This window comes from Sapajus apella, unplaced genomic scaffold (genome assembly GCF_009761245.1).
Source record: "Sapajus apella isolate SASKATOON/1434 unplaced genomic scaffold, GSC_monkey_1.0 scaffold3, whole genome shotgun sequence".
NCBI classification, from domain to species: Eukaryota; Metazoa; Chordata; class Mammalia; order Primates; family Cebidae; genus Sapajus; species Sapajus apella.
The window spans coordinates 54,286,935-54,306,448 of NW_022436943.1; the positions used below are offsets into that span (position 1 = coordinate 54,286,935).

The window sequence follows — 19,514 nt, forward strand, 5'->3', positions numbered from 1 at the left end:
ATGTATTTAGAAGGATAATCACTAAAAGGTTTCTGAAAAATGATTGTCATTAGAGTCAGGGTTTGAATTCTGTCCTCACCACTTGCAAGGCTCCTGATCTTCAGGATGCCACTGTAAAGTTTCTAGGAATTTGTCATCTTTTTTTCTCTGAAATGAAAATGAAGTATGATACCATCTATTTTTCATCATTAGATGGGACGATGCACATCAAAGTGCTTAGTTACATGTAAAATATTGTGTGAAGGATTATTATTGTTTTTTGATTTCTTTAAAAGATGTTTATTTGTAAGACTGCCTTACACACATATGAGGCCTGTGTGTGTGTGTGTGTGTGTGTGTGTGTGTGTGTGTGTGTGTAGAAAGCTTTCACCAACATACCAGGGCACTTGGAGATTTTATAATATTTCTTATATGATGAATGATCTTATTCATTCAGTGACTGTTGAATACTTACTGTATATCTGGCATTTTTCTAGGGGCTGAGGATAAAATGCTAATTATGATAGACAACATCTTTGCCCTTATGGTGTTTGCATTCTTGTGAGGGTGTTGGGGGAGAAACATAGTAGTTGTAAACAAATAAGATAATTTCAGATAGCAGATGTGCTCTGGAGAAAATAAAACAAGTCATTTATTAGAGAAACTAGTAGCATTTGAGAATTTGGAACAATGAGAATGTGCCAATCTTATAAAGATGGGAAAAATTGCTCTAGGTGGCAGGTGAAAAGACACAGAATTAGGAAGAGCCTAGAATATGGCAAAAATGGACAGTTTATTTGGAGCCTAAGGAAGAGAAGAGAAGGAAATATGGTTGGAGAGAGAAGAAGCAACTAAGTGCTCAGAGACTCAAGCATGCTGTGGTAAGCAGTTAGGATTTTACTCTAGTTGCTATAAGAAGTCTTTAGCAGGTTTTGAGCATTCCTTATGTGTTACCAGACATGGAAAACTAAATAGTACCTATTCAGAAATCACAGATTTTTATAAAAAGCGATTTATTTTCTGCTTCGTCCATCTGCAAGATCTAGGAAAGACTCTTAAGCCCATAGAGGGCGCCAAAGGACCTTTAAAGGCCCTTTCAGCACTGAAGTGAGGGGAGAGCGCTCTGGCTGTTCCTTTAGAGTTTTGGTAAAAGGTGACTCAACCTACGAAATTGTAGTTTATCTGTAATTCTTACCCGAACAAAAATTGAATGAGCTTGTTTTACATGCATCAGGACCTTGGTTTTCACAGTGGAGAGTTGTTTATGATGAGATGAGGGTGGGAAGACATTTGGGGGTTATTTTTAATCTCCTCCCATCTGGTAGTATTTGAGTAGAGTATAAAACAAATATGGAGCCAAAATTTACTTTCTCGATTCACTTGGCAAGAAAAATATATCTATACTTAGAACTTTGAAAACACTCATCATTCGCCACTTAGGATGTGTTATTCTAAATACTATTCCAAACTTACTTATTAAGTATTTTAGTTGTGCGTACTGAGAAAGTCTATTGCATGAAAAGCAGTGGGTTATAATAAATGGAATTTCCCACACATGATCAGATAGCTATGCTTTATTGTGAAAACAACTCACAGTGAGTTAGATGAAATAAAGAGAAGGCAAAGAGAGGGAAAGAAGAAACAGGAAGAGGAGGAAGACAGAGAAGAAAAGATCTGCTAATGTCTAAGTGTACAACAAAAAAGTAAAAAAGAGAATGAGAGAGCTTGGAAGAAAGTAGATTTAGCTGTACTGACATGTAGGTATTCAGGTAACTAGGATTGAGAAATAGTTAATACCAAAGAATTTGACTTCCACTTCCCAGGTTGAGACTTATTTGTTACAGGTGGAGATAAAGGTTCATGGTGACTGTGATAAAACATTCATTACTGTCTTTAATAAGAAAAAGTTCAGTCAATCAGGCCTTACTCAGAGTCTCTCATCTCTCTGTTTCATGCCTGATAATCACAGGCATGTAGTTTATATACTCTTTGCTTTACCCAGAGAGACTTCAAAAGCACTGTAAAAGCAGCGAACCAGTTAAGTCACCTGAGCAAAGGAATACGGAACTATTGGAGAAGAGACAGGATCCCACATTGACCGGAAGTCCAGGAGGCCAATGATGGGAGAAACACTCTAACACTGCTGGTCATCTAAACGTCATGAGCAATTTTCAGTGGGGTTGTGCCTGTTTATTCTAACCACCATCTATTCAAATTTGACCAAAAGGAAGAGGAGTTTTAAGCTTCTAATACAGCAAAAATGACACAGAGGCTAAGGCTAAATGACAGAGCAGGCCCCTACAAAGCAGCTCTCTGATCACGCATCTCACACCAGCCGTCCGTCTATTTGAAAACACTTCACTTGACATGTTTTCCTCATTTTCGAGGAATCCCCAAAGTCACTCTCCTGTTACCTACCATACATTTCGCAAAGACAGTGCCAGGCCACTAATTATCTATTGGTTTTAGTAAATTTAAACAATAGAATCAATGTCTACCTTCTCATCCAAAAACAATGTGAACTTTGTTCACATAAGCATATCCATATTTAAGAGGGAAGAATAGAAAAAAAAGGAGAAAGATACCTAAAGAACGAGATCCCACCTAAACATAATATTTAAACCATCGACATCAAAATGCCCTTTTCCAATTAATCAAAACTTGTGTTCTTTGCCAACAGCCTCCACTCCCCATTCCTGAGGTTGGTTTATTCAAAGCACTGGGGTCGCAGCTTATCATGAGGGAAGATATCATGTTTGGTCACTAAGGCAATAAAAAATTTCCTGAGAAAATCATGTGTCAAAGAATGTTTGAAAGATTGGATGAAGTAACATGTTCAGCACTCAGCACTGACAATCGGTATGTGTTTAACAAAAGTATGTTCCTTTGAGAACTGAGGGTTTGTGGCTGAGAGATATGGAAAAACCCAACTCTGAAGCCCAGAGTCCCCTACAACACCCTGCTGGGACTCTCATGAGGAGAGCTGTTAAGGAATGGGTCACCTTCTAAATCTGGATGCTTCTCCTCCCCTTCTGTCTCCTTCTCCAGAGACTGCAGACCCTGAGGGAGGGGTATGAGAAGCAGAAAGCAGACTTTCCTAGCTTATGTCAGAGTGGAATTACTCATAGAATCAGAGTAGAAGGGTAGAGTTGGTAGAAACTTTTAGAGGTCATTTAGTTCCACTTTAAGAAGAGATTGCATTCTGCTAACACTCGAGACCTCCTAGGTGCAAGGCGCTGTGCCATCCTGAAGGAGGAGACTTAAAGAGAGTGCAGCAGCCCTGGCTCTCTGGAAGCTATATGATTAATAACCCGGGGAAGTCAGAGGGGAAACGCAATGCAGGCAGGAGTTACCTGGTTGATGGAAATGACCGCCAGCCGAGGGATGACCACTTGGAGGATCACCTGCAGCAGCGAGGTGCCCAGGCCGGCCAGGATGGCCCAGGTGAGCGGCAGCGGCAGCATGCTGTAGGTGGCGAAGAGCGTGAAGAGCACGTAGCCTATGCCGTCACCCAGGAGCCCGTAGCCGAGGCCTGCTGCCAGGATCTGGGTGGTCATGGCCACCCAGGTGACCACGCCGCTGTACTGCAGGTAAGTGTGCGAGGTGGTGTCTTTCCTGACCACCACCAGGGCGCAGATCACCACCTCAATGCCGGTGAAGAAGCCCAGCAGGATGCCTTTGAGCGGGTCCATCGGGGCCGAGGCCAGGCTCAAGTGCAGGACCAAGAGAGTGAGTTTGGTCAGCACGTCCAGCACGTTCATCACCACTTCTGATTTGCGCCTCTGGCCCAAGAAATAGCGCTGGTAGAGGCGTTCCAGATCCCGAGACTTGAATGAGTTGCGCAGGGTGGGGAAAATGACTCCTCTGTAGCTGTAGCCCCCGTTAAGGAAGAAATCCGAGTTACTCGGGGCACAGTCAAGGTGCAGGAAGCCCAAGTCGCCCCCGCCTCCGCTGCCGCTGGCACTGCCGCTCCCGCTGCGTTCTGGGAAGACTTTGGTGCCGCAGGTGCTGTGCGCTCGCTCTCCCGGGCCCAGCGAGTAGAGGGGCAGCGCGGAGTCGCCTGACAGCTGAGGCGCGTGGTGATTGGGGCCGGCGCCCGTAGGGTCCGAGGCTTTGCTCGAGCCTCCGCTCCCGCCGCCTCCCCGGTGCCCGTGAATGAAGCGCTGCTCGGTGATGTGCCGCACCGCCGTCTGCCACAGCAGTCGCTGCGGCCGGGAGCCGCTCCTGCAGTCGCCGGCCGGGGGCGTCGGGTGGATGGTGTAGAGTTCCTCGCTGCCTGTAAGGCAGCGCACATCAGAGAGCTCCATGGCGCCGGGCCGCAGGAGGGAGGCTCAGAACCTTGGGGAGGCAGCCGGAGGAGGGGGTTCCTAAAGACTTGAAGGCGGCCTGGTAGGAGCTTGGCAGCGATCCCTTCTATCCTAGACTGCCCCGTTGCAGGAGCCCTGTGTCAGGGCTCCCTGTAGGTCAGGTCATACTGTGCCCAGGGGCAAAGGGCACCTGGAAGATCGCGGCGGACCTCCGCGTCCTTGCGCGCAGCTCTCCCGCCAGTCGGCGCAGCTTGGGTACGCAGCAGCAGCAGTGGCTATTTGTCCGCAGGAGCCGCAGCGCTCCGAGCCACGCAGCCCCTTCCTGGACTCAGGCTCCTTGGTTGGTTCTAGGCTCAGCGTCTTGGCGCAGCCTTTGCTCTCCAAGAGACGCCTAGGCTCCTGGGCGCCGAGCTTCTGCTGCGCGTCGGGCGGGTCCTGGCTGCAGCACTGGGCTCCGGACGCTCACTGCTGCTCGGCGGCTGCAGGGGACCTGGCTGGGGGTGACCGGCGGCAGCGATGGGTGCGAAGTTAGCAGATGTGGCTGGAATCATCGCCCTTCGGAGAACTCCATTGCGCCGGGATGGGGAGCAGAGGCGGAGCTGGGGGCGGGGGCAAAGAAGGAGGAGGGGGGCACGGTGAGGTGTTGGGGCGCCCTGCGACAGGGTTGGAGCAGTGGCAGCCTCGGCGCTAACAATTCACCAAATAGTTAATTTGGAGGAAGGAGTATGCTGAGGCTCACTCTTCGGCTCCTTCCTAGATCTGGAGCAAGGACTGACAGCTCAGCGCTGGCTCTGGCCAGAAACATCACTCCCGGAGAGGGTATGGGGACTCTAGCCCCGGGGTCCCAGCCTGAGCTATAAGACGAGGTCAACGCTTCCAGCTGTGCTTTCGAAGGGTCGCAGCACACAGTTCCCATCCCCTTTACTTCGTTCTTTGGAGTCCATTTGGCTCGGAGCTAGGAGGACCAGGAGGCGGGGGAAGGAGAAAGTGGGGAGGGCTCCAAAGCCAAGAGCCCCGAGAACCAAGAGGAGCCGCCGGTGCGGGTATCCGAGGTTGAGAACCGAAGCTTGTAGGGTGCGGCGAAGGTTTGTAGGAGAAGGGAGGCCCGAGGCCGCTTGGAAGTCGACAGAGACGCCTCTGGATCCAGGGAAGCGCCGCCGCGTGCCACCCTGGAGCTCTGAAGCGCGCTGCAGGCACCAGGCGACTGGGAGGAATTTGGAGACCTGTCAGAGCGGTCAGACACCCGTGGTGACTTAAACCCGCCCCCGCGCCAAGCCACGCCCCCGGAACCGAGCTGGGGGTGGCCGAGGGACCTGCCACCCAGATTTGGCCAGGACGCCCCAGGTCTGGCAGGCAGAGGCACGGAGCGGGCCGGCGTGGGAGAGGACCACTGAGGGCTAGGGAGGGCGGGCGCCCCCAGCCCTCCCTGGGCGCGCTGCGATCCAGCGTTCCAGCTGACCGCGCCAGCCGGTCCCTCCGCTGTTCTTTTTTAGGTATTGGCTCTTGTCCTCTGCAGGTGCGGAGCCAGGACTAGTAGGCCGCTTTGCCCACGGACTCAGGGAGCCCAGCGCGACGGAATACAGGGTCTCCTTTCCGCCCTCCCTACCCGGGCGTCTTTTGCCAAAGCCAACTTTCCGGCTCCCAAGAAGCCGCAATCATAGAGGCAGGCAGTTTCCTATGGGAGCCTCTTTACTACCTTGATCCGGAGGAGTGGAGCGGACCGGGCATTAAAATGGGGACGTCCCCTGCCTGCCTCGCACACTGAGTTTCTCCGCTTACAATACGGTCCAGGAGGCGGACGTGGAGAAAGGCATGTCCGGGGCCCGCCTCGCCCTAGCCCAGGTTTCCCGCCCGCCCAGGCTCAGCCGAGCGCTAGCGGACAAAGCCTGCGGCGGCGCTCGCGGTGGACCACGTCGCTGCGCGGTGGGCGCTTAGTGCCAGTGCTAACGCCGGACAAGCAGCGTCCCTGGGTGCAGGGTCTGCAGAGTCTGCAGGGCAAACGCGGCCGTCGCAGTCCCGCACCCGGATGCAGGTGGAGGAGCGGTGGTGGTCACCACCTCCGCCACCAAGACTGCGGCTGCAGCCGGTGGAGCCCGGGCCCAGAGCACAGTCAGCTGATGGCCAATGACGTCAGGCCCTGGGCGCGTTTGCGGCTCCCTGTGGCGTCCCATGAAAGCCCAAATGACCGCCTCGCCTTGCAGCCCCCTCAGCCCCTCCTGAGCGAGAAGAGAAGCTCCCTTCCCTCCTGTCTGTCCTAAGGAAGAATAAATTTCGATCTCCCCCCGCCAACCACATACACTGTTTCCTGGGTTATTTCTGTCGGCCGTGTCCCAGAAACGCGCGGTTTAATTCTTTGCTTTTTAATTCCTACCCCCCCCCCCGCCCCGCCCAACGCATTTGAGCTTCGGTTTAAATCCAGAATGGGTCACCTGCCTTGCAAACAGAATTCCAGAAGGAAGAGAAAAGAATCTTCCAACATTCCCCTCAATCCCTAACCAGTAGATTTCTGGAATTTGGTTCACTCCCTGGAAGAGACTCCCTTAATTCCAATCCTTTAAAGTTGTGTTCTACCATCCCTCAAGAAAGCCAAAATGAAACGCTCAACTTTAAATAGATAGACGGCTGACACTATTTTTAACTCTGCTTGTAGATGAATTAATGTATTAACTCTAAAGATCTCCCCGAATAGTTGGCCTATCCCATGGGGCTGGAAGTTAAGGGTAAAACCACCTCAAACCACTCTGTGTTGCAGTTATCTAGCCCTTAATGAAATAACACCTGAAATTACATTCCTGTGAAAGAAATCCGTCTTGCTGTTTTCTTCCTGAATTCCTTGAACTCAGCCTCACCCTCCTAGAACTCTGGGGTGGATAATTAGTCTCTTGACTTGAGACAGAAACTCAGAGCATAGTTGGGAGAGCTGTCCTATAGACCCTGAGCCAGAATGTGTGGAGAAATGTGTCCTCTCTCTGTGGGCATTGCCCCAAGGCATCTGTGCTAATGACCATATTAGCAAACTTGGCAATGGAAGACATCTCTTTATTTTCTCAGTTCTTTCTCCTTGGGGCCCTAAGGACTCAGCCTGAATAAATGAGGGGCTGGATGCAGCTGGAACTTTCTTACAAAAATCTTTCTCCAACCTGGACAGCTCCCAGGGTGATTTATTCAGTAGCAAAAGGAGGCGGGCCAAGGAGGGGAAGATTGGACCCAATCAGATAAAATTACTCAGGCTGATGAATGAACACAGCATGCTGCAGAAAGAAACTCAGAACTTCATGAACTCAGAGGTTGAAGCTAATACATCAGGGAGAATACATCACATCTGTTCAACTGACTGAACGTTTCTTGGCTGTAAGGGTGTTACCATAGATTGTTTTAAAGTAAGAACATGGATGACACAATTAGATTCCAATGCTCTTCTTCCTGTTGGGGTGGCATAGTGCCATTCAGCCCAAGAAGTACTCTGTTTTTGAATGACAGAATTGGTTCAGCACAAATATTGAAAGGATTTTTGGAATATGCAAACCACCAAATGATTAAGTACCACTTAAAACAAGAGAAGTCAACACATTCTTTTGAGGCTATGATAGAGCTTTCTTAATGCTTATATTTGTCCTCTGCATATTTGTTAAGGCAGGGTCTCTACTGTGATCTGAGGAAAGTGTTTTACCAACTCAGTGTTTTTTTGCACACAACATCCTCCTCTTCCCCTGTTTTCCTCCCTGAATATACTTGCTTATGTCATTTTTCAAAGCTTGAACAATGTTGTCTCTGCATGAAAACTTTTCTGATATCCTCATTGAGAATTAATGACTTCCTTCTCTGTTTAATGATCTGTTCTTGGTACTTTTAATATGGTTCCTAATACAGGGCCAGCCAAGTCTGTCTCATCTTCCCATGAAGCAGTGAGCTCCCTGAAGGGTAAAACTGATTTTCCTTGGGCCCATATCCCCCAACTTCTAGCAACTGTAATTTACGTAAAGATAATAAGATAATAATAATGTTAGCTACAATTTAGCACCTACTAGGTGTCAGACTCTTTCTTAAGATCATTTACAAATGTCTCATTTAATCATTGCAGTAATTCTATGAGTTAGGTTCTTCTCTATTTTATTATTCCCATCTTACTGACTAGGATACTGAGTACTGAGTCTTCATGTGGCTAAGTACCTTGCCAGATTAGGTTAAATCCAGTACTTAAAGCTGTATTGTAGAAATCTAACATTTACATGCTAAAAAAATGCTGTAATAAGCAATCAATGACAAATCAAAATAGGACTGATAGAAATCAAAATGTCATTTATTTTTGGCTTTTCAAAGGCAAAGTAAATAAGAAACTTCTGAGACATTTAGACTTTGAGAAATCTGTTAGGATGAGCCTGAATTGCAGATGAAGGTAGCAGAGCTCATTATTGTTTGAATGGAGGACCTATTAATTCTGTCTCTGTTAAAGATTTAGACACCATTTCTATAATTTATGGGAAAAAACAGGCTTTCACAATTGAGTTTAACCAAAATAATTAACTTGGTGTAATTTATTTCATTTAGGTGGTTGTGGTGGTGGGGGAAACATCCTTTTGTTTCCCTGGAAAATAATTTACTTGTTTTGTGATGTTGCTGCATACCATTGGGCACATTTACAGTAGATATGTTTAAGAAAAGGAAATTTTTTTCTCCCTTGATGCACCTTTGACTTCCTAGGTTGATTATATTTATATAAGAATGTAGTTTTAAAGAGCCATACCCTTTGCTAAGTGCCCATAGAAACCCTGACACTTACTAAAGACATATAAAATATTCACATGTAAAAGAAAAGATGGACTCAGTTCAGGAAGGGGACCTGAAACCAGAGAGATCCTATTTCCAAAGGGAAGAAGGGCGTTTGTGACAAAGCAGCTTCCAAAGTAGAAAATTCTTAAAGGAATATTGCATGCCTACCTTGCTTGGAAAAATTACCCTTAGAAAATGTCAAAAGCATCAGCTGCTTTGACAGCACTCCAGGAAATGTCAATGTCTTAGATTCTGTAGAGATCATCTTTGAAAAGTTCTATGAATTAAAAACTTTGCACTCACATTTTATCTGAAATACAGTACAATATACAATAGAATACAGAAAATGTCTATTTTAACTTTTGTCTTATATTTTCTCTGCCTTGAAAAATACAGGAGAAAAAAAAATTTGTAGACATTTTGGATCTTCACAGGAACTAGTTTAAATTAGATTCTGGTGCCTGGAAGGAGAAGAGTGTCTCATCAGTGGGAAAACAATTCTGAGACTAGAAAGGCATAGCTCATCTGTCAGGCAGTCAGAAGAAGAAAGCTTCAAGGGAGATAGACTTAAATATTGTCTTCTGAAAACATGATTCTTTTGACACTGGTTTAACTAGAGGATGAGCTAACTATGACATCACTAATTAAGACTTTACTCACTGAACTCCTAGTATAAAAAGGAACACGTACACACACATTCACTCACACACACCATTAGAGAAATGACTGAGGACATAAGGTAATGAAAAGCAGTAATGAAAGAAAAAAAATAAGTGGGTTTTCAGCTACTGCAGTCATGTCACTACATCTTCTTTTGGCTATGCATTTTAATTTGGTACCTGTATGAAGTCTTGGGGCAAAAAATGAGCAGACCCATTGGGAAATAAAGCAGATCATTTTCCCTTATCATCTTACAAAAATCTATCTGATTGCTATTTTAATATCACAGACTTAGTTTTAAAAACATTTCACTCTATTACTGTTTTCTTCATTTGGACTATTGGTGTTTATGTTGACTATTTAAGCTAGCACTTTTTATAATAACTTTTATATAACTTCTTACATAAATTTTTTATAATGCAAATACATTTATATAGTCACATTAATATTGTTGCTTATATTAATCTTAATTCATTAATTTAGTGTAAAAAATATCTCTTTTCCTTTCAGAATCAATGTATTTCTGTTTCTGTCCAGTTGGTGAGACATTTAACCCATATTCCTTCTTGGGGCTTCCATCTGTACCCGCCTAGTCCTAGGTAGATGCTCTAATTCCTGGTGCTAATGTAGTGCCAGATGTGTGGGGGGATGCCCTCATGCACATGCTTGCCTTCTGGTCTTTGTGTCCATTCACAAAGGTCACCACTTAGGCATTCGTTGGTCCTACCCATGTGGTCCTATCCTGTCATCCCAGCAGCATTCGGCATTGCTTTTGTTTAATACATAAATAGGTGAATCTTTGTTCAGGTCTGCTCATGATCTCATTAGCTTGACATAGCACTTTGCCCTTCTGCTTTAGGATGCTGTGCCTTCTCCAGGTTACTAACAAAAAACCATTATTTAATAGACTCTTCCTCCACCCCCATCAGTTGGAGAGCCTCTCTTTAGTCTGGTGAGAATCCTTGTTTTTTGAGCGTATCTGACTTTTTCTGCCTTCTTTTGTTTTTTCTGGTGCCTTGTAACTTCTTGTACCTCTTAAACCTTTAAGTTCTCTTTTGGGATTAAGTTTTTGGAAAAATGAAAGATGGAAAGAATAGTTTGGCTTTCTGCTACTCTTTTCTAGAAGTGATTGATAAAAAGATTGAATGAGGGAAAGGAAAGGGGGCATATAAAAGTAAAACCCATTGATTAATATCTGAAAGTGGTATCCACGTATATAAAATGTATGAAATGTATAAAATCTTTCTAGATCAGTTTTTTTTTTTTTTCACACTGTGGGTTCCAACTGATTTCTGGGGTTGTGAAATCAACTTAGCTGGTGAAATTGGCATTAAAAATAGAAGAAAGTAAAATAGTAAAACACAACCATAGTGATAATTATTGTTTTCTTATGGTATACAAAGCCGTTTTTGATATAAAACAAATAGTCTCCCCTGCCGAAGTCAAGAACTGAAGAAAATTAGACAAAATTTCAGGAAAATACTTTATCAAAATCTTGAATTTCATGATCTGAAACTCTTATGACATAAACTTTGGTTTAACATGATATTTCTCACTATCCACTTCAATATTTGAATTCTAATTTTCTATTTACAAATTAAAAAGATTTGGATACTATGAGGTACACCCCTCACCACACACACACACACACGTCTATGTGTCCTGGGCACAATATAAAGTGAATTTCTTAGTGTGGATTGCTAGATGAGGGCATTGGCTTGGCCTTAACCTTAAGATTCTTATCTGAATCATTGAATATCATGTTTAATTGCAGCAATGATTTAGTGAAATGAGTCAGTTTTGTAATCAGGGAGACTTATTCTTGAGCTCTGACTTATACAATGTATTATCTCTGTGACCTTGAACAAGTTATGTAACAGTTTTGAACTTTCATAATATGGTGGAAAAGGAAAATTTTGCCAAGTTTTGTGAGGACCAAAGGTAATTCATACAAGACACTTGATATAATGCATCACACATGGCAAACATTCAGTATGTAAGCACTCACCTCATCCCCTACACTCAATAAAGAAGACTTACTGAACACCAACAAAATACTTCTCAACTTTCTTCTGTTTCACTAGACTCTGAATCTTTTTACTCATAGTTTGCCTCCTTTCTTCAGCTGCTGTGATCCGTCTAAATTAAAAATATTAACATGCGATTCTTTTTTAAAAATGGTGAAAAAATACACATAAGACTGACCCTCCTACCAGTTTCCAAGTGTGCAGTACAGTATTCCCTACCACATGCACATTGTTGTCCAACAGGTCCCTAGAATCCCCTCTCAGCCCTGCATGATCGAAATTTTATAGCTTTCAAAGAGCAGCCCTACCCTCGCCCTCCTCCCAGCTGATCATGTCAGCCGCTTGCTTAGAACTGTGGGATGACTCTGCTTTACCCTCAAATGCCTCAAAATGAAAGGCAGACATATCCAGCTCTGCCTATTGTTTCTCTCCCCAGCCCGAACTCTCACTTCTACCCGTCTTGTTCTTAGTTCTTCCACCACACTCAACTTCATTTAGTTCCCCAAAGATGTCTTGCTCTCTTGTTGTTTCCTTTGCCTGGAGTCCTCTTTCTATCTATCCTTTTGCTTTTAGCACAGATGTCACTTTCTCCAAGAAACTTCCCCCAGATTCCTATGTCTATGTTAGATGTCTGTATAAGTTAGAAATGGTTTTGGCTACCATTAGTGAGAAAACTTACATAAGAGTGGCTTGAACAAACAGGAGTTTGTTTTTGTTATACAACAAGAAGTATGGAGGTAGGGATTTGCTGGTGGTTCAGGATTCCAGTTATTTCAGAGGCTTTGTGCTGGCAACTCTCAAGTTCCTTTGGCCTTCCCTCATGGTCACAAGATGGTTGCAGCTTCTCTAAATACTCATTCACTCTCTCAAGGGTAGTAATACTGTCAGGAGTTCCCCCTGAATACCTCCTTCTTATCAGAGGTGAAAAAATGTCTTTCCAGAAGCTAGTAGAAGACTTCCACTTGTATCTCATTGGCCAGAACTGTATCCTATGCTTACCCTTAAGCCCTAGGTCCTGGGGCCACCTTCCTAGGGATCAAGAGATCTGATACAAAGAAGCATATCAGGATGGTTCCTGGACAGGCAACAGGTATATTTTTGTATCAGCTACTAGCTCTTTGCTAAGCAAACTATACATCTCTATCTCAGCCCTATCAAGTCACCTCCGCTTTGTCTGTCTTAGTAGCCAAACTAAAAGATGATTCCCAGTGATCCCATACCTCTGGGTATTCATACGCATACATAGTTGCCTTCAGTGTTGTGTTTGAATTAGTCTGTGTTGCTGACATAGTGCAATATAAATGGTGGCACATTACTCTCAAGGCTAGTTTATAAGGACATTGTGGCATATGCTTTACTCTCTTTTTGGGTGCCCACTCTTGGGGAAGCTAGCCATCATGCTGGATATTTAGGTTGGCAAATGTAGCAAGAAGCTGAGGCCCCATACTGATGACCAGCAAATAACTGATGCTTCCTTCTAGCAGCCATTTGTCAATTATCTTGAAAGCAAACTTTTCAGCCCCAGTCAAGCCTTCAGATGACTGCAGTTCCAGCTAAGAGCTTGACTGAAAAATAATGAGAGATGCTAAACCAAAATCACCCAGTTAACCTACTCTTAAATTTCTGACCCATATACATGGTGAGATAATTAATGTTTATTGTTTTAAGCCACTAAGTTTAGGGGTTATTTGTTATGTAGTGATAGGTAACTACTAATACACTATCTGACTGTCCCAGTAGGCTTTAAGTTTTTTTTAAACAAAAAGCCAAACAGGCTGGTCGCAGTGGCTCATGCCTATAATCCCAGCATTTTTGGAGGCCGAAGCAGGAGGATTGCTTGAGCTCAGGAGTTTGAGCAACTTGGCAAAATCCCATCTGTACAAAAAATACAAAAATTAACCAAGCTTGGTGGCATGCACCTGTAGTACCAGTTACTCAGGAGGCTGAGGTAGGAGGCATACTTGACCCCTGGAGGTTCAGGTTGCAGTGAGCAGTAATCACACCACTGTACTCCAGCCTAGGTGACAGGGTAAGAATCTGTCTCAAACAAACAAACAAAAGAAAAGGCAAAACAAGACAAAAGTAATGAGCTTCAGTTACACACTAGTAAAAATAGCAGAAAAGCATTTTCTTTGTTCATTATATAGAGAAAGAAGAAGTGTTGTGTGATTTCAGTGATCATTTTTATTTTAATAGAGTTATGAATGACTTGGGGCAGGGGCCAGCATGTAAAAGTGATAATATCACTTTTTTGTTTAAAATCATTAACTTGCTTCCTGTTGTAGTTAGTAATATTTTACACTTACAGTTAATTAATTACTTAATGGACAGATGGATGTTCATTAATTAGTTTATATGAACATGGATGCATACTGTGGATATAGCAGGAGAAGATATTTTCATCAGACTTTAAAAGATAAATAGGCACTGAAGTCCAAATATTAACAAAGAAGTAAAGGGAGAGAAGGCAAACTGCCCTTCACCATTGCTTGGTGCTCTCTCTGTCTAGAGTGCTTTTCTGGATCATTGCTTAGCTGGCATATTGTGATCTCACTCAGAAGTCACCTCAGAGAAGTGATCCTTGACCATTGCACTTAAATTCTTTGCTCTCAGAATTTTCCAAAGAAACCTGTTTATTTCCTGTATAGCATAACTTACAATCAGCAATGACCTTATTTAGCTGTTGGCTATTTTGCCCTCTCTGATTAGAATGTAAGCTCTTCCAAGACAAGCACCATTCTCTTATTTGTTGTTCTTTCCCCAGTGCTTGGTAATAGCAGAAGCTCAGTAAACAGTTTTTAATGAGTTGGTAAAAAATGACCCAGTCTTGATAACTAACTGAATAATGACTCCAATGTAAGCTAACTATAAAAAAAGAATTAGCCAGAATAGGAGAAAATTTACACTTATGAGTTAGACCAGAGCAAACAAAATAAGGGAAGGAGAGCCTACCTCACTGGGACTGTTTCACTGGGCCCTGATTGAGATACTTTCTTCACTGAGTAATCCCTCCCAAGGAAAATGAGACCAGGAATTTAGGCACCTATTATTTATCAGGTGTAGTGCTAGTACTTTACCTGCATTGTCTGATTTTATCTTCATAAGAACCATAGGAAGGTACTTTGAATGTATTTGTATGTATCTGGGGTAACTTCCCCACTTAGGTCTGAGATGGTTGGACTCTAACTTTTCTCCAAAGACCAGGACACTGTTGACTAGTAACATTTTTGGCTGCAAATTTCAGTATATATGAATAGCTAGCTTAACTAGATGGTTGTTTAGTTTTCTCTAGGTAGGTGGTTACAAGTCAGAGTCTCAAAGGTACTTTAGTGGTAATTTTTCTGGGTCTCATGGTCATAAGATGGCTACTGCAGGCCCAGTCATTACATCTACATTCAAGTCAGGAAGGAAGAGATGAGGGCAGCACTGTGCTTTCCGGCCTTGCACATCTATCCTGTTTTTGTTAGGAAGTAATCACTTTTCCTCAAATCACCTCCTTGGAAGACTCTACTTAGATGTCATTGAAACTGGAGCACATGACCATGTAAAGCTGCAAGGGAAGCTGCAGAAGTGAGCAACAGGATTGATATGGCTGGTTTTACCCTTCCAGGTTGACAATAGTGATAAGAGAAATCTATCTGGGACTGCAGTTCAGGCAGAGAGAAGAACTGATTTTCAGGTAATGGCTAAACTGTGTTGCAAAAAAAAAAAAAAAAATCCACAAACTTAAAAAACCAAAAACACACTCTAACTTTCCTTATAGCTCAAATTATATGTGTTACTGTAAACTGATTTAAAATGCTCAAATATTTGAAACTTTTCAAAGTGAGCCATATATAGTTTCTTGTGTTGACAATTAATACAACATATAAAATAGGAACTATCAAATAGGAGAGGCTGGTCCCTTTCTTTTCTCCTCACCTGTTCAATCTCCCATGTTATTGTATATTCCTCACTAGCAAATATGTTAAGAGAGGGATAGTAACTAACACAAACACCTTTATCACTTTGCTCCTTCAAATACTATTCTTGTGCTTTAGTCTTTTAAAAACTTGCCAGCCTTCCTAGACATCCAGAGAACTCTCAAATCTACTGTGTTTGTGGTAACTTTAGTTGGTAAAAGAAGATGGGGAGGAAAAGAGATGGCCTGGAAGAGGAGAGAAAAGGAGGGAGGAAAAAAATAAAGCAAGAGAGGAAAAAGAAGGAGAGAGGAAGGGGATGGGGGGATAAAAGGTGGAGCAGGTTTTGAAAAGACCAATATGTAAAAGGGGAAGAGGAAGGAAGAATGGAAGAAAAGACTGAAAAGGCAAAAGATGAAAAGGAAGGATGATACCCTGAAGTTACGTAGTGTGAACCCCACACTTTCAAATTCTTGATTGTATTTAATCTGCATAGCAATCCTGCAGGGTAGATATCATTCTTCCCACCGTACAGTTGGGGAAAGCAAGCCTCGTGAAGTTCACACAGTAATTCATTTGGATGATTCAAGAATAGGGCTTAGTAACAGCAGAGGTTTTAAAGTTGATGTGCCTGCCTCCAAATCCCAGGAGAAAGGACATCAGAGACACCAGAAGTTCTGAGGAAAGCGAATGAAGGCTGGGAAGAGTCAGGCCAGGAAAGAAAGAATAGGAGGATGAGAGACAATAGCCCAAGTTCTGATCCAAGGGACATCTGGTGCTCTTTTGTCTTCATTGAATCTGTGGTTATTCTTTAACAACTGTGCATACTTTTTGTCAGATTGATTAATTAGATTTGAGTGTACTCCTTCCAAATCCCAGGAGGGCTGCCAATAAATATAGTTTATGACATAGAACCCGGAAGGAGGTCATCTAGAACAAAGCAGGTTCTTTGGCTTGGTGAGGCTGGTGGATCCAAGGTAGGGATTCAGTCATGAGTTCTTCATGTGCCCAGAGCCTAAGACCCCAACTAAACTTATTTAAGAGTTTCCATGGTGAGATGACTTGGAGTGAAGTGATGGCCCTAAGTAGGGGTTCCAACACAGGAAGCCCCTTTCTCCCAGGCCCTAATGTTGACAAAGGACCACAGATCTACTATTTGACATTATATCTCCATGAGGTTGCCTAAAAAAAATTCTTCCGTTGATGTGATCTGATAAAACACAGAAAGTGCCCAAATGAATACTTCAAGAATGGTGGTGAACTGCTTCATACAGATTCTTGGAGACAATTGCAAATGGCTTTTTAAGAAATGAAAGGATGCAGCACTCTTGATGGTATAGAAGATTATATTTTCTAAAAAGTAGGAATACTAATGTTGAGAAGTTATTCCAAAGAGCATCACTTCAAAAGTTTCAGAACTATATCTCCCAATTTCCCTTATGTTTTTCTTTTTACGTATATCCAAGTATAACATATGATAAAATCTTTATTTGGCTATACCTGAAATGCTGTTTAAAATATGTCTAAAATTAAAATTCAAGGTGATAAAACATTGCTTCATAGTTTAAATAGCAGAATTTTAAATTTTGTAGTAATACACAAAGTAATGATGTCAAATTCTAATAAATATAATATGTTGTTATAACTAAGCCCTAATTTACAGAAGAAAGAAATGTGGAGAGTCATACCCTTTAATTTTATAGGTGAGGTAAAAGAGAGGTTAAAAGAGTTTCCCACAATTATGACACCAGTGGGAGACAAAGCCAACACTGGAACCCAGGTCTACTCATTGCAGGATGGGTAAATTGGTGTGAGTTGGGTGAACACAGTCAAGGAGTCAGATCTGGCTATGAATCCTGACTTTTCCCCTTGACAGTTCTGTGAGCTTGGCCATGTAACTTAACTTCCCTCCACTTCAATGTCTTCATCTACAAACTGGGAATAATAGTATATATCACAAAATGTATCTAAAATCAAATGAGACACTGTAAAGTCCTTGGCACAGGTAAGCATTCATTCTATAGTGGATCAGAGTGCGACTATGAAGCTGCTAACAGTTTTCTTTTAGGCTCTTTTTTGGCGGAGGTCGGGGGGAGGCTAACTTTTTCCTTCCTTCCTTCTTTCCTTTTTCTCTCCTTCCTTCCTTCCCTCCTTTATCCCTTTTTTCTTTCTTCTGCTTCCCCATTCCATCTCTCCATCTATACCTTTCTTTGTATGTTATTGGAAAAAATACTTTATATAGACTTGTTTCTTCAAAGTTAAAGCAAACTTCTACCTATACTGGAATGGGGGAGTTCAGGGAGGCAAGATGGATTTGTGTAACAATGTCAAGCTGAATCTTTGCAAAAATATTCTGGTCTGGCTGGAGAAGGATGCTAGAACTAGTAAATACGGTGTCTGTGTGTACATGTATGTATATGAGAGAGAGACAAGAGAAGAGAGGAGAATAGAAAAGGAGAGGGGAGAAGACAAAAGAGGAGAAGAGAGAAGAGAGAGAGAGAGGAAGAGAGAATTAGGTAGAACTATGTGTGCACCTAGATGCCTAATGTGTGTAAGTTGTCGCTACTGTTATTATTATGGCCCTGTTGCTACTGATTGCCAGAGGTATAGAAAATGAATCTCAGAAATATTAAGTGACTTGTCCAATGTCACTAACGACCTACTGGAAGATCCTAGATTTTACCTTAGATAAAGGTGAAGAAGCTGCTACATACAAATGGCCCTGAATCCTAACTCTAAGATAATATAACTGCCAAGATAGCAGAGCACCAGGCAAATCATCTCTATCCTCAACACCTGGTGGATGGCACTGATGACTACACAGGACTTTAAGCTCGGGTGACATTTTGGAACTGTTGCATATTGTGTGTATTCTTGCTCACTTGTTTGTGTGTGTGAATGTGCACACCCATGTGCAGACTTTTCTTCCCCATCATTGTTAGGTCTTGAAATGTATTTAAATGAATTTTTCTCATGAAAATTCTATCTAACTGGGAAACTGAGCACTTTATGAGAAATCAGAAAATGGTTCTTTGAGAATTGTTTACCAAATCCTCTTAGACACACAAGAGAAAAAGACTGACAGAGTTGGGGCAAGCTGCAAATTAAAACTAGAACATCACCCAAGCTCTGGCATTTCATTCATTATAGCCCGAAGCATTTGTTCACTGGCACCAATTAGTCACTAAAAGACATTGAATGAGTCCTGTATCTACCACAGGTTACTGTCACCTTAGAAAGAAGTTAAGCCAAATATCCAGATAAAAACTGCAGTTGGTAAAGAGTTTAAAAGTGCACAGAGTTCTTCAGTATTCTTTTTGTTATTTAGTCATTCACGTATTCACTCATTCATTTCACTATTCAAACATAACAAACAAACCAATTAGAATTATCACTATAACAGTATTTTTGGAAGAAGGAGAGCCCTGAACAGAGTGTGTGGAGGGGGGTTCTTATTCTACTGGGCACTTTGCCCATTTGAGTGTTTAAGTTTGGAGGTTAGAGAATTGAAGGAGCTCTGTATAAACTTGGGGCTCAAGGAGCAGTTTTGAAGATCAGAGTAAAGACTAAAATAATTAGGGACTAAAATGGTTCTAGGCAAGTAAGCCCTTGGTCTTCATTAGATATCCCCAAACTCACAAAATATTCAATATGGGTAAACTTGAAGAAATTTGTTGAAGTTGGAGTTTATTTTTGCATCTACACACAATAGAGATAATACATGTGGATCCTATGCTCAGAGGGACTGCAAGTGTATAAGCCTCTGGGAATGAATCGAGAGTGAGGGAGATGTACTATTTATTATGTCTGTTTACAAACATTTCTTTGTTCTGGGAACATGGTAAGATTTAGCTTCTCCCCTCTCTGAAATT

The 19,514-nt window shown here is 42.8% G+C and overlaps 1 protein-coding gene across 3 annotated transcripts in view; it reads right to left on the minus strand.

Moving 5' to 3' along the window:
• ADCY8 (adenylate cyclase 8) overlaps window positions 1-6,558 on the minus strand; it is a 261,483-nt gene extending 254,925 nt beyond the window's left edge. For all 3 annotated transcript variants that reach the window (XM_032253684.1, XM_032253696.1, XM_032253691.1), the window contains exon 1: window positions 3,333-6,558. In XM_032253684.1, coding sequence (XP_032109575.1) covers window positions 3,333-4,286 — 954 coding nt within the window. In that variant the 5' untranslated portion in view covers window positions 4,287-6,558. The remainder of the gene's footprint in view (window positions 1-3,332) is intronic.
• Between the last annotated feature and the right edge of the window lie 12,956 nt (window positions 6,559-19,514).